General features: G+C 39.8%; 1 protein-coding gene across 1 annotated transcript in view; it reads right to left on the bottom strand.

The window, feature by feature from the left end:
- The window catches only part of thsd7aa (thrombospondin, type I, domain containing 7Aa), a 204048-nt gene that overhangs the window by 93728 nt on the left and 95197 nt on the right, over positions 1–15123 (bottom strand). The window contains exons 7-8 of the mRNA XM_048608398.1: positions 6379–6570; positions 919–1153 (exon numbers count right to left, since the gene is read on the bottom strand). Coding sequence (XP_048464355.1) covers positions 919–1153; positions 6379–6570 — 427 coding nt within the window. The remainder of the gene's footprint in view (positions 1–918; positions 1154–6378; positions 6571–15123) is intronic.

The following is a 15123-nucleotide window of genomic DNA, read 5'->3' on the forward strand; positions in this document are numbered from 1 at the left end:
TAATTACAATTTAATGATGTGAATTTGAATCATTATTCTATGCTAAAGTTGCCACACAAATGTAAGTTGTTGTTGCCAATGTTCACAATTTTTTATACTGGCGTGACATGCACCATGTGCTTGGCCTATAATAATTGCATCTACATTTTGTTCATAGCAACTGTGAAGCAATTTAGGTTTTTATGAACTAAATAAAGATGTGAATTCTGAGAAAGTGATATCGGTGTATACCAGTAGATTGAGACACATTGGTAGCGAATTGACAGCATATATGTGTCCAAAACAAAAAATTAGATGTAATATCAAATACACAACTGAATCATGAGGAGCATATTTTGCACTACTGGTGAAAAACAATTTCAGCACGTGTCACTTTCATGTTCCAATTTGGCTGTGTGAAGCACAAACTATTGTAACAATATATTTCTATATTGATCGTTTTGCTCAAAAATATTCAAAACCTAACGCTTTGATCATGTTTCTATTCAGTCCTCTTAATATCTTGTACTTGCCCCAGAGTCTATTTCTGTTGGAGTAAACTCTGCCTTGAGACATTCTTTTCAAGACTTAAAGTTCTGCATAGATGCAAGTTGCACTTTCATCCTGCCAGCAAAACTTAAATTCACAACAGTCAGATTTTACTTCCAACGGATCCAAGTGTGACTAAATCAACATGCAAAAAAAATGTTCAAATCTTATTAATATTCAGGTAAATGGCTCAAAAACATCATGCCACCTACCAAATCATTACAACAATCAATGATTGGCATTACTGCAGCTTAAGTGAAAAATGAAAGACTTGTATTTATATGGAATCTTTCTTGACCTGTTAACATTTCAGTCAATAATAAAACATAGCTGTCTTTAAATCAAAACAAATATTGTTGCACTTTTACTTAATAATTACTGTGCCTTTACTTTTTTGGTCCAACTTGTCCCACGTTGACTCTCATACAAATAACCTTTCTCGTTTGCATTCCCACGGCACAGGTAGCCTCACCACTCCAGCTGGTGCTTGAATTAAGAGTAGCTACTGACAGGTCTTCAATACAGGGACCCCAGGGACCAGCCTGCCAGTGATATACAGTACAAGGATGCTCATTACAGCTGCGTATTTCCTGCAAGGCACTGCTGTTTGGACACTGTGCTGCTCCTATTCAAAAACAAATAATATAAAAATAACATATTTATTTTCAAAAACATTCCTGGCGCTTTTCACGTTTAAATAATAACTGTTTTGAATAAAAACAGAGAGACAAGAAACTGGTTTGAAACTAACCAAGTTGTCATCCATTCAATTGGAGTGGTAAACTGATTCTGGTTTTTATGTGGTACCGTTGCTCTCATTAATATCAAGAATCAATGCTAGGACCTCAGGTATTTACACTCTATGCTAATGACGTAGACTGCAAGACACTAACATACTTGAGTTCATTGCCAATGTAAAATTTGGTAGGAATGCAAGCTGCAAAGAGAATATAGCACTGCATTGAGATCTAGACAAACTAAGGAAGTGTGCAACATTGCAGCCGGAGTATGAGATAAGAAAGTGTGAAGTTATTCACTTTGGCCACAAGAATAACAAAGTAGAATATTTTTTAAAAGGGGTGAAACTTGTAAATGTTGATACTCAGGGAGACCTATGCAAGGAACGCAAAATATAGCACACTAATCAAAAACAAGAATACTGAGATCTAAAATAAAAACAGAAAGTGATGTAAATATTCAACAGATTATGGCAGCTACTGTAAAAACACAGTTAACATTCAGGTTTGTGAACTTTCAAGAGAACTGGGATAAGTTAAAAATATAATATGTTTTCAGCAAGTGGGTAGGATAAAGAGAAAAGGTCTGTGATTGGGTGAAATTGAATGATAGAACAGTTAATTTTCCAGGACCAAAGAGAATGGTGTTGGGGCATGAAAAGAAAAAGTCGTTAGCATGCAAGATACAGGAAGCATGTCTGTCTTTACTTCAAAGAATTGGAATATAAGAATAAGAACAAGTCCTACAATTGTTAGGGGCTATGGTGAGACTGCAGCTGGAATCCGTGTGCAGTTTTGGGTCTCTGTCTTTGAGGAAGGAAGGATATATTCGCAATGGACACAGTACAGCAAAGATTTAGAGGACAGTCCCTGGGACAAAAAACGTTTGTCCTTTGGAAAGCTGGATAAATTGGGTCTGTAATCTCTTAAGCAGGAGAGGTGATCGCATTGCAACATTTGGTATTCTAAAGGGACTTGGAAGGATACATACTGAGCTAATTTTTCCGCTGGCTGTTTTCTCAATTCATTCATGGGATGTGGGCATCATTAGCTAGGCCAAGCTTTATTGTCCAACCTTAATTACCCTTGAGAAGGTGGTTGTGAGATACCTTCTCGACCTGCAGCAGTTCATGTAGGGTTGGATCATCCAAATTGCTATTAAGGAAGAGTTCCAGGATTTTGGCCCAGTGACAGTGGAAGGATGGTGATATAGTTTCAGCAAACGGTGTGTGTGTCCTGGAGGAGAACGTGAAAATGATGAGGTTCCTATGCATCTGCAGCCCTTGTCCTTATGGGTTTTAGAGGTCGTGGGTTTGGAAAGTGCTGTCAGAGAAACCTGAGTGAGTTGCTGCAGTGCATCTTGCAGATGGTAAACGCTGCTGTGTCCGTGAGTCAGTGGTGAGGTGAGTGAAGTTTGAAGGTGGTGGATAGGGTGCCAACTAGGTGGGTTGGTTTCTTCTGAATGATGTTGAGCTTTTTGCATTGTTGGAGTTGCATCCATCCAGGTAAACAGAGAACACTTCACAACATTCCTAATATGTGTACCTGTAGATGGTGGACTGGCACTGGGGAAATGAGAGGTGAGTTATTTGCTGCTTTTTTAGGCTGGGGAGTCTGGGATAAGGGAGTTCAGATTCAGGATGAATGGCCAATCATTCAGGACTGAGATGAAGACTTTTTTTTTACTGAAATGATTATGAATCATTAAAATTGTCTAGTCAATGAGGTTTGTGGATGTGCCACAACTGTATATTTTTAAGGCTGGGATAGATAGATTTTCGGACTTTCAAGGAAACAAAATGTTTTGAATGGCAGGCTCAATGGGCCACATAGACTTCTGCAACTTTTATATTTTTAGATGATATCTCAACAGCTGCATACCTGAGTTCAATCTTTAATTAGAAAAAGTCCTTTTTTGTGAAAATGTATTTAATGTTTTATTGCAGTAACTCACCATGTTTTAAAATTAAAAGGAAATAAAGTTAACAATTTATAGCTGGCCACCAGATTCAATACTTAAAGTGTTTTTTGTATTTAATGCTCTTTTATTGACTGATATTTCATTAGCTTTTAATGCTGCAAATAACTGGAAAAACAGAGTGACTACAAATAAATTGTACATACAATGAGTTTGATTTTCTCAAGCCTATGGAGATGGAGTTGGAGATGGGGAGCTGGGAAAAAAAGGAGTCAACCCCTGTCAGGATGGGTTTCATAAAACATTCGCATCATCAAGGAACTTTTGCAGGGTTGGCATGATAATAGCATCAGCTGCCCATTCCAGTGAGATGAGCAGCCAACGAAACTGAAATGTTTTTGTCACTTGTTGGAGTGTTTCCAATGGTGAGAAGTTCCTGACCACGTGTGGAGACACTCAGCTCAATGGAAGTGAACTTCCTTCAGCAGGACAAGGAGCCATCAAAATTAAAATGGTCCACATCGCAAGTGTGAGGCCGTGTGGATGTAGGATTACAGCCATGCTCAATCCTGCAGAGAAGCTTCACCACCACTTTGATGTCACTATCAGATTTGGGAATCTTCAATATAGCCCTTCTGCATTGGCCAGTGATGGAGTCTCAATGTTGAAGCATCCTCATGGTTTCCAATCTGCTTCAGCAGCATACACTCTCAGAGAGGAGCTGTGGAAGCTCCAAAGCAGCTGGTTCTCTGATGGGTCCTCTGGCCTCAGGACCCAACTACCATCTTTAACTTAATGTCAAGTGTGGAGGTGGTCAGTTAGCAGGCTGTGTCCTGCAGGACTGCATCACCAGTATAATTGTCAACACATTTGGGCTTGACATCCCATTTGGGCCCAACATCGGACTTGCAAAACTCATACGGGAATCCAGCCCAATCAATTCCTTACACTTGAATTTGATAAAATAATCCAAACTCTTCGATCTATTACTGAGTAGTTATTAAGTTTAATAAGTCCAGCTTTGGAACAAGCATTTCATCCATTTTTTTCTGTTAAGTGTGGTGTGTGAATTATCATCCAGTGGGAAGATTCAGGAGAGCGATAATTGGTGGTGAGGGCAAAATAATCAAAGGTCCAGGTCTTCCAACAGGAAGATGTTTGTTGCTGAGGCATAGACAGAAGGCATGCGCCAGTAAATAGGAATTCCGACCCAGATCGGCAGTTTCAGCTCATTGTGTGACATTTAATCATCTTTGTGAAATGTTTGATAATGGAACTTCTTTGTATTTAATTTGTGAAACTCACTTTTTGAATATGCATGTACAGTTTGAGGAGGTAATGATGTGGTGGTATTATCACTAGACTATTAATCCAGGGACCCAGGTAATGTTCTGGGAAACACGGTTCAAATCTCACATGGTAGATGGTGACATTTGAATTCAATAACTATCTAGAACTATGTGTCCAATGGTTTTTATGGTCATTATTGTAAAACCCATCTGTTCTTTCTGATCTACACGTGACTCCAGACCTACAGCAATGTGGCTGACTCCTTATTGACATCTGGACAATTAGGGATGGGCAATTAATGCCGGACCAGTCAGTGAAGGCCACATCCCATGAATGAATTAAAAAAAGTTTGGCTCAAAAAATTCACAATAGGCAATATGCTTACAGCTCTTCAACTGGAATAAAATTTTAGTCGTTAAAAATATTCAATGACAGATGAAACAGCGAGGCTCAATAATTTTTAGCCATTAAATCATGGTACGTCTGCTGCTTTTATAAATGAAACAAATTTGCCAGTAAGTGCAATATGATGATGAATGAAAGGACCCTAGGAAGTGAAGGTTCAGAGGGACCTTGGTCAAGGCAGATGAAATACTTGCCTTCATTAGTTGAGGCAATGAATACCACAGCAGGGAGGTTATGATGGAGCTGTTTAAGACATTAGTTAGGCAATAGTTGGAGTACTTTAACAATCATCAAGACATTTAAGAAATATTCAAATGAGCATTTGAAACAGCAGAGCATGCAAGGCTATGGACCAATTCCTGGAAAATAGGATTACAATAGGTAGATGCTTGATGACCAGTAAAGACGTGATGGGCCAAAGGGCCTTTTTCATGCTGTGGGAACTCTATGACTCAATGAACCTGATGCACTATCGGAAGGGTTAAGATTGCAGTAGAGAGCGCGCAGAGGACATTCACCAGGATGCAGTCTGGACTGGGCTGATTCAGCTATGAGAGAGACTAGATAAGCTGGAGTCATTTTCCCTACAGCAGAGAAGGCTAAGGGGTGACCTGATTGAGGTGTACAATATCACAAGTGGCATAGATATGGTAAGGTAGATAGGAAGAAACATATTCCTTTGAGGAGTTAATAAAAGGGGGAATAGATTAAGGGAAGGTTTAGAGGGGATTTAAGGAAGACTCCTTTCACCTAGAGAGTGACAAGTATCCGGAACCCACTGGCTGAAAGGATGGTAGAAATGGCAACCATCACAGCCTTTAAGAGATATTTAGACAAACATTTGAAGTGCCTTACCATACAAGGCTATGGACCAGGTGCCAGAAAATGGGACTAGAAAAGATAAAGGTTTGATGGCCAGCATGGACACAATGGGCCAAAGGATCTCTTTTCTTGCTGTTAACTTAGGACTCTATGTTATCACCAGTTCTACAGTATTGAATTATAACAGTTAAAACAGCAGAAAAATCATCTCCTATTTCTTTGAGCATCATCATTTGATGTCGTCAATACATTTACAGACCATCAGGTGACTTGGCAAGTATAACTTGGTAGATTCCCAGATAAAAGTGAACACAAATGTGTAGAATTGGAGTAGTAACTATAAATATTTTTTAATGAATCTGTTCAGACTCCTTAAGTCACACCTCTGAGTAGGATGGAACCTGAACCTGGACTTTTTGACCTGGATTTAGGCACTACCTATGCCACAAGAGCCACAAGTAGAACTATAGTTTTGTTCATCACCTGAATCTCTTGAGAGCTGTTCCTTATTACAGTAAGTACTTCTATCAACTCGATTAATAACTTCTATTAAGATATCTAGTAGCTTGAACATATGTGGATAATGTTCATTATGTTTTAATTAAACCATTAATTATTTGTTCTTTTCATGAAAAGAGCATAAAAGAATCTGTACTGGTTTATGGATTGATGTCTTACCTTCAGCTGCATATGCAAGAATTGAGCGTGCGCGCATCTGTTTACCCTCGGTGTTCTTGCCAGAGCAAGTATATGAGCAAGATGACCATTCTGACCATTTGCTAAGAACACAGTCTCTTGGACATGGGACATTGCACAATACAGGAACTGGATAGATAGCTTCTCTACACTGATTTTTGTCGACAACATCTCCTGTGAGCAGAAGAAACCCACAACAATTCATTAGTTTAGAGCGAAAGAAGCAAATTAGTTTCCACGTAGACAAAATCATAAACATTTAAAAGAAGTAAGGTAGCAAATAGCCTACTAACTGTAACTTTTAAAATATTAACATATATTTCAATTCTAAATATTGAATGAATGATTTTACTATCATGTGTATTTTACAGTGAGAAAAGCAATAAATTACAGTGAAAAGCTTTTCTACTGTCACCATGTTCTGGCACCATTTCGAAAAGTCTTAAGAATGAGAAAAGAAATAGGAAGATATAGCTTAAAGAGTGTCCATCAGTTCTGAAACAGCTCTGAGATATCAACAATGCCGGCACCGCCGTCCCTACTTCACTACTTTGCCGTCGCCAGGCCTAACCAACGATTGGATCGCTGATCTTTAGGCTCCATCTTTCACCACTAGGTCAATTCTTCTCTGCCACCAACTCATAGCCACCAATGTCAGAGTCACATCTCTTGCCACTCAGCAAGCCACGATGTCACCATGATGCCCTTCTGCCACCGCTTCATCACCGCCACTGCCAGGCCCAACCAACAACAAAGTTGTTGATGGGCAGGCGCCATCTTTCACCACCGGGCCTACTTCACTGATTCCGATGCCAGGTCCCACGCTTGCCCCAGAAAAATAAGTAGCGGCTCACTTGCTGCCCACCACAAGGTCTGCATGGGCCCACTCGAGTCTGTGCTGGGCTTTCTCACCGCTGCCAATGCCATCCAAGCTAAAGGACGAGAGGTAAGTAAAAAAACCAGAAAAGTGGTTGTAGCAGACGAGCCCCAGCTCAGGAGCTCTACTCTGCCACCATCTTGATGATGTGAAAGACTTTTTAGGATTAACAAAATACATTAAATTTTGTGCATAGCAATTCCCAGCAGACAGCAATGAGATAATGACCATACATCTATTTTTAATGGACGTGTTTAACTTAAATAGTACTCAAGATATGAGAAATAACTTCTCTACTCTTCTTCAAAATGTGCCATGGGACCTTTTACATGGAAATGATTGGCCAGTCAGGTTCTCAAGTTTACTGTATCATTTGCCCTGAGCACTGAACTGGAGTGTTAGCCTGGACCTTGCATTCCAGTCTCTGGAGTGAGATTGAGGGCTGGATTTTACAGCACGTGACCACTTCCCACTTTACTCCTGAATAAAAGATTGGTCAGGACATCACACACGAAAAAAATCACTTTTAACAGTGCCTGGGTAAGGTTGTGAGGTTAGCTGCCTCAACCTCTCAGGAAGTGCATTCCAGATCCCCACCAACCTCTGGGTGAAAAATGTTTTCCTCAAATCCCCTCAAAACCTCCTGCCGTTCACTTTAAAATTATGTCCCCTTCTTATTGACCCTTTAAAGAAGGGAACAGCTGCTTTTTATTCACCCTGTCCGTGCCCCTCATAATCTCATACATCTCTATCAGGACCCCTACATTCTTCTTTGCTCTAAAGAAAACAACCTTATCCAGCCTCTCTTCATCTTGCATCCTTGTTGTCCCAGTAAAGACAGATGTGAAGTACTTATTTAACTTAGTTACTTACTTTCCAACTGCTCTATATCCTACTGTATCCTTTGATAACCTTCTTCACTATCCACAACTCCACCAATCCTCATGTCATCTGCAAATTTACTATCAATGTCCTCCAGCTTCACAGACAGATTGCCCCTTAGTCTCTAATGGGCCTTCCCTTTCCATGGTTATTCTCTTCCCTGTGATAGACGTAGAAATATCTTAGGATGCTTCGTAATCTTGCCTGCCAGTATTTCTCATACTCACGCTCTGCTCTCCTAATTGCTTTCTTGAGATCTTCCCTGCACTTCCTGTACTCTCTAGGGCCCCTTGTTTTGCTCCCTTTGTACTGTTAAGGTCTCTCTTTTGCTTTTTATCCAGTCCTGAATATTCCTAGTTTTCTGAACCTGTTGCTCCTGCATTTCACCCTAAAGCAACATGTTGGGCCTGTACTCCCTCCCGTCCCACCATCCTCTATACCTTTTTGAATACCTCCCACTGTCCTACTGCAGATTTACCCTCAAATGGTTGTTCTTGTTTGAGAGATGGTCACTGTTAGGAGTACTGTCAGAGCCAAAAGAAGAGATTATGGAATCTGAACTAAAGATAAATGCAGGATGTGAGAGGAGCCCAACTCACAGTCCCAGCAAGTGTGTTGAGGGAGCTGACTAAAGTTTGGGAGGCCGAGTGTTTGGGTTAAAGGAGCAGTATAGCCTTGGCAGAACGTTGAGGAGGGAGAATGGTGACACTAAAAGGAGGCTCTCCCTTAATTTCTTGCTTGATGCCAGCTTTCACAGTAAATTGGATTCGTAACCAGTTTGAGCTTAGATTCTCTCTGCTATAGAGAAAACAGTCCTGACTATAAGATAAGGCTCTTTAGGCCCACAAAATGGGTAGAAAGGCTGCTGGCAGGCCATGCAATTCACTTTGGAACACACTAGTGGAGGACCGTAGAGTAAAGTCCTGAGTTGGTGCAAATAGTCGAAATACACCATTAATTATTCTTGTGCATAGAATCCAGAAAAGGACTTTGAAAACAGCATAAACATCTTGTATCATTTACACACCATGAAAATAAAAATCTTAAGTAAAACATACTTATTAAGACAAAAGTGTGCTGTTACAAACTCAGATCTCAAGTTTCATTGAATTTTTTATATTCAGTACACTGGTTAACATACTACAATAAAATTTATTTTCTTTATTTTAATACATAATATTTTGATTACTAACTAATTGTGTTAAAAGAACATGGAGAGAAGTGGGTTAATCAATGCAATAAATATAGTGCTTGCAGGAAGTTTATTCCAATTTGATGTGCAGTTTAACCTAATACATTATTATTGCATTCATAATGTGAATAGATCCTGCTAAGTACAATCTGGCTTTCAAATTGTTCTGATCTGACTTGCCATTCCATATCGATTTTCAGACTTACTATGCAATCGTTTTATGTGCTTGGGGCACAATTAAATGTTGAAATGTGGCCTTGCTCAAATGCCTAATGGCGTTCTGGTGAATCCAAGTCCCTAACATTATGAATTGTGAAGTGGACTATTATTTGCAGAGGGAGCTAAAAATATTACTGTACACCACCACAACCAAATGAAAAGCATTGGATGGATTTGAACACATGAACTGCTGCATTAGAATATTTCTATAAATCTTTGCACAGCTACTTGCCTACTCACATGATATTCTCACTTATCCTGAAGAATACCTTTTGCAAATGCTATTCCAGGAAAACTCACAGACATGCGTGAATTTCCAATTTCCAGAAAATCTCTCCATAATGTGATGACTCCGTCAGATGTCATTTATATGTTGCATGTTTTTCGATTATAGCTTTGGGAAGGGATGTGAACAATTACAAAGCATAGCCTGAATTCATTAACCAATCTCTCCTTATAGCTAATACAGTCCAATCTAGGCAACATCCTGGTAAAGCTAAATAAAACCGAAAGAACTGAGGAAGGGTCACCGGACCCGAAATATTAACTCTGTTTTTTCCTTCACAGATGCTGCCAGACCTGCTGAGCTTTTCCAGCAACTTTGTTTTTGATCCTGGTAAAGCTATTTTGCACCATCTCCACATCCTTCCATAGAATGGTGACCAGAACTACACACAATACTCCAAATGTGGCCCAACTCAAGTCTTACACAGCTGCAATATGAGTTGCCAACGTTTAAGATCAATGCCTCGACTGATGAAGGCAAGCATGTTGTATGCCATCTTTATCACCTTATGCACTTGTATTGCTACTTTCAGGGAGCTATGAACATGCACCGCAAGCCCAAAATGCATCACTTCATACTTGTCTGGATTAAACTCCAACAGCCGTTTATCTGTCCAACTTTCCAACTGATCTATATCCTACTGTATTCTTTGATAACCTTCCTCACTATCCACAACTCCACCAATCCTCATGTCATCTGCAAATTTACTAATCCAGCAAGCACTAATCCTTGCAGAACACCACCTGCCAGAGAATTCCAGTCAGAACAGCACTCCTCCAGAATTACCCGCTGCCTTCCATAGTCAAGCTACTTTTGTATCCAATTTATCAATTCACCATGGATCTCACGTAACTTAATCTTCTCACCAGCCTACCATGAGGGACTCGTCAAATGCTTTAGTAAGGTTCATGTAGACAAAACTCACTGCCCTACTCTCATCAATTATCTTTATTACTTCCTCAAAAAACTCAATCAAGTTTGTGAGACAAAACTTACCCTGCACAAAGCCATGCTGACTATCCCTAATAAATCCTGTTGCTACAAATCTTTTCCAATAATGTAAGACTCACTGACCTGTAATTTCCTGGATTATCCTTGTTGCCCTTCTTAAACAACAAAATAATATTGGCCATTCTCTAGTCTTCTGGGATCTTGTCTGTGGCTAAAGAGGAAACAAGGATCTCTGCCAAGATCCCAGCAATCTTCTCCCTTGCCTCCCTCGGTATCCTGGGATAGTTGTAATTAGGCCTCTGGGACTTACCTAATGTTCTTCAAGACACATAACACCTCCTCCTTCTTAATATCAACAATATCCGACCCTAGTCTTACCACCATCCACGTGGCGAATACTGATGTGAAGTACTCATTAAGGTCCTCACCCACATCCTTTGGCTCCATGTATAAATTCTCTCCTTTGTCCTTGAATGGGCCTACCCTTTCCCTAATTACCCTTAAAATGCTTGGGATTCTCCTTAACTCTACTTGTCAAAGACATTTCATTGTCCCTTTTAGCCCTCATAATTCCTTGTTTAAGTTCTTTCCTGCTTCCTTTTCCCAAATCTTGCATCGTTACCTTTCACCCACCTAGGAACATACTCGTCCTGAATTCTCATTCAAACAGGATTTGCCTCCCAGGATTTCTGCCTAATATTGTTTTAATTAGCCTTCCCCAGTTTTGGCACTTTCACCTGAGAGTCAGTCTTAACCTTCCTCATCCTAACTAACTTAAAACTTACAGAATCAGACCTACCCTTCTCTCAACAAAGATTCTGTAATGGCTACAACATTGTCATTCCATGTACTAATGTAGTCTCTTACCTCAGGAACAAAAACAGAATTTGCTGGAAAAGCTCAGTAGGTCTGGCAGCATCTGTGAAGAAAAAATCAGAGTTAACGTTTCAGGTCCGGTGACCCTTCCTCGGTTCACAGATGCTGCCAGGCCTGCTGAGCTTTTCCAGTAACTTCTGCTTTTTCTCCCTGATTTACAGCATCCGCAGTTCTTTTGGTTTTTAGTTAGTCACTTACCTCATCTGCCTTACCTGTTATACTCCTTGCATTTACACAAATACACTTCAGAACACTTTTGTGGAATTGTCTCTACATAAGCCTGTCCTTTTATGAAACTTTTGCCGACTGCCTGGTTTCCCATCATGGGGTCAAACTGTTGGGCTTATTCCTCATTCCCTGTCAATGCATGCTTTGTGTCCTCTCCAATGGTTCCTTGTCTCTACTGCAAAATGTTACAGATTGTGTTCAATATAGATAAGAATGTGAACCGACTGTACTCAAAAGCTGAGGTTTCCACACTGAGCTGCACTAAATATCACTAAGGTTAAGATATTCTGAATGCCATCACTACAGATTTGCCTGGCGGTAATCCTTTTTAACAATTTCCACTTACTTGGTGACCATTTTTCTAGCTAAGATTATGAATCTGGCCCATCTCAAATGCATCCATTGGAGATAACCAGGACGAAATCCATTTAGTGTGTTAACAGAGTACTACAGGCTCACACCTACCTCTTTATGATGCCTGCTTTTCAGGACTTAAAGGTCACATAGGAGCTTTGTCAGTGACTTAGCAAAGGGAAGTGTGTAAGGTAAGTGAGGAAGTAGGGTGGTAGGTAGAGGGTTTAGGCGTCAGTGTGCCAGGTGAGTTGAATCCCAGGTGGATTAGGGTTCTGAGGTGTGAGGTAAATCACTAAGTACTTCGGGAAGAATGGGAGGTTGGCGATGGAGCTGCTAGGTCATGTCACGGTGAACAGGATTAGTTCAAGTTGAACCAGGGAATGGGTTTCAAGCCAAGCATTGTCAGATTGCAGTGATGTCAGGTCCAGCTGCATCTGGTGGGGAAGGACTACATTCTGGGCTTGCGGAGTGGGCGTTGGGTCTGGTTGGAATGGGTGAAGTTGAGGCTGGGAGAAACAGGGCTAGATGTTGGGGGGCAGGCTCAGGTGGGTCTGGGCTGTAGGGTGGGTGTTCCACTGTGGGGAGAGGGAAAGGGGACATAGGTTCAGTGGTGAATTGGTTTAATAGTTACCAGGAGTTCAAGTAGGCTTTTCATTCTTTAATTTTTCCTGTGCAATTGTCAAGCTGAAGTGAGTCAGAGCCCTTAACTCTCAGACGTTAAATAGAATTTTCCCCAAGGATATTAATCACAGGGGAGTTGCCTATTGGGAATTTCAATTTTCCAGGAAACCCCTTGGGAGTTAGTTGCATTGGGGATCCCACATGGGCCTGATGTGCAACTCCAGTCGTAGCTGCTCCAGCAACTATCTGGCCATCTGGGTCACTGTTATCATTCAAAGCCATTTTGATTCCCTAAATGGAACCTTTTATACAGCTCATTATTCAACACATCATTGAGAAGAACGCTTGTTATCAAGAAATTGTTTTAAAAAAAATCACCCTTTTCGTAATTTTAAAAATAGTCGAGTGTCTCTCAAAGGAGCCAGACCAGAAGTGAACACCACATTGTGAAGACAGCAATTTGATTAAAGAGACTGATAACTTGAAATACCTTTGTATTTCATGTGACAAAAAAGCTTTACTGAGGCACAACAGTTCATTGATCAGCAGCAAAGAGATGTCTGCTTTAAAAAAAAAGTCAGTTTAATCAAGTACCATCTTAGTACAAACAAAGTATATTTGATGACAAGCAGAATCTCCCACGAGGAGAAAAATCAATTTTCATTCCACAATCATAAAAGATCGACCAAAGTGACCTAAAACTGTGTTTATAGGGAGAGAAGGGTCATTGAATTGGTTGGAGTGTTAGAAAAATTGACAGCCTGTATACCTTTTAGATTTGATCAAGAAACAACCTCACTTCACAAATTACTGTTTAAAGAAAAGCTCAATAGCTCAACAACCACAAGTAAATCACACCAAATTGGCATTAAACAATATTTGAGGAAATACTTCAACCTAAGTGTGGACCCTTCATATTCAACACTTCATACTGATACCTGAAATTAATGCACCCAGTTTTGTGCTGAAATTATTACCATAGAGCTTATCCTACATTTGTTGCTTGTGTTGTATTATTGCATAGATTTCAGAACAGACTGGCCAGTATCTTTAAGACAGTTATATGACAATACAGCACGTGACATTCTAGCATAAAGGTACAAGGCTTCAATCACTCCCTCTATACAACAGAGTAAATGTAGTCAGTCAGTTGTGTGTCTAATGTGCAGTAACATCACTAAGCATATAACGTAGACTATGTGTCAGATCTGAACTTGGAGTGATTGGATGGCTTTTGCGAAAATGACTTATCACAACTGCTGCCACCTTTTTCAGCCTTTAACATTTTCTTACTGCTACAAACTAACTGTCATGACTACCTTTTAGTGCTCACTTGTTGTTAGCATGATGCAGTTTGATGTTTACTATATGTTAGCCTATGTAAGATGTACCACAGAGTCAGGTTCTTATTGAGTCAGATGTCTTGAAGTTTATTTGCAACAGTTACTATTTCCATGGCCACAACTGCATCATGCTAACAGTTGTGATAAGTCATTTTCGCAAAAGCCATCCAACCACTCCAGGTTCAGATCTGACATTGAAACTACAACCAAATTAAAGTGCTACAAACCCATAAGAATCACAGTTCTATCTCTCTCCTTTCAAAAGAAAAGTGAGTTTACAAGAATTTTTAAAATGTCAGCTAAAAGGTATTGAAAGGATAGCTCCTGCCTAAATAAAGCCACCAGATCAACAAAAAATCCGGAAACCTGAAAGAAAGTGTTTATTTGCATTAAAAAGGTTTACCGGTTTACAGTGTTGGTTGTCTCCACCAACTTGTCTCTCAGAAAAGGCACAAAGGCAGACAGAAAAGGTGCATATGATGTCACAACTCTCTTATAAATAAATAACACCTAGATAGTCTGCTAGTACAAGCCTGCAAATTTAAAGGTAAGCAATAAAAAAAACCAACTGCTACTTGTAAAGCTACAATAAATACACAAAACATTTGAAGTCAATGACAAAAATTAAAAATAGACAAAGCACTACACTGCAGGTATAAACAGATATATATGCTGAACAGCATAAATTTTGAAGAGCATAAATCTACCGAAGAGAAATGGAGGCAAACATTTATCCATGGATTTGCATACTTGTAACATTTTGTCAGAACTTCAGTTAGTTAAAAAAAAATCAATTTTATTTTATGGATCAGTAGATAACTGACAAGGAATGACTGTAGATAACAAGGTGTAGAGCTGGATGAACACAGCAGGCCAAGCAGCATCAGAGGAGCAGGAA

This window comes from Rhincodon typus, chromosome 2 (assembly GCF_021869965.1).
Source record: "Rhincodon typus isolate 14 chromosome 2, sRhiTyp1.1, whole genome shotgun sequence".
Classification (NCBI taxonomy): Eukaryota; Metazoa; Chordata; class Chondrichthyes; order Orectolobiformes; family Rhincodontidae; genus Rhincodon; species Rhincodon typus.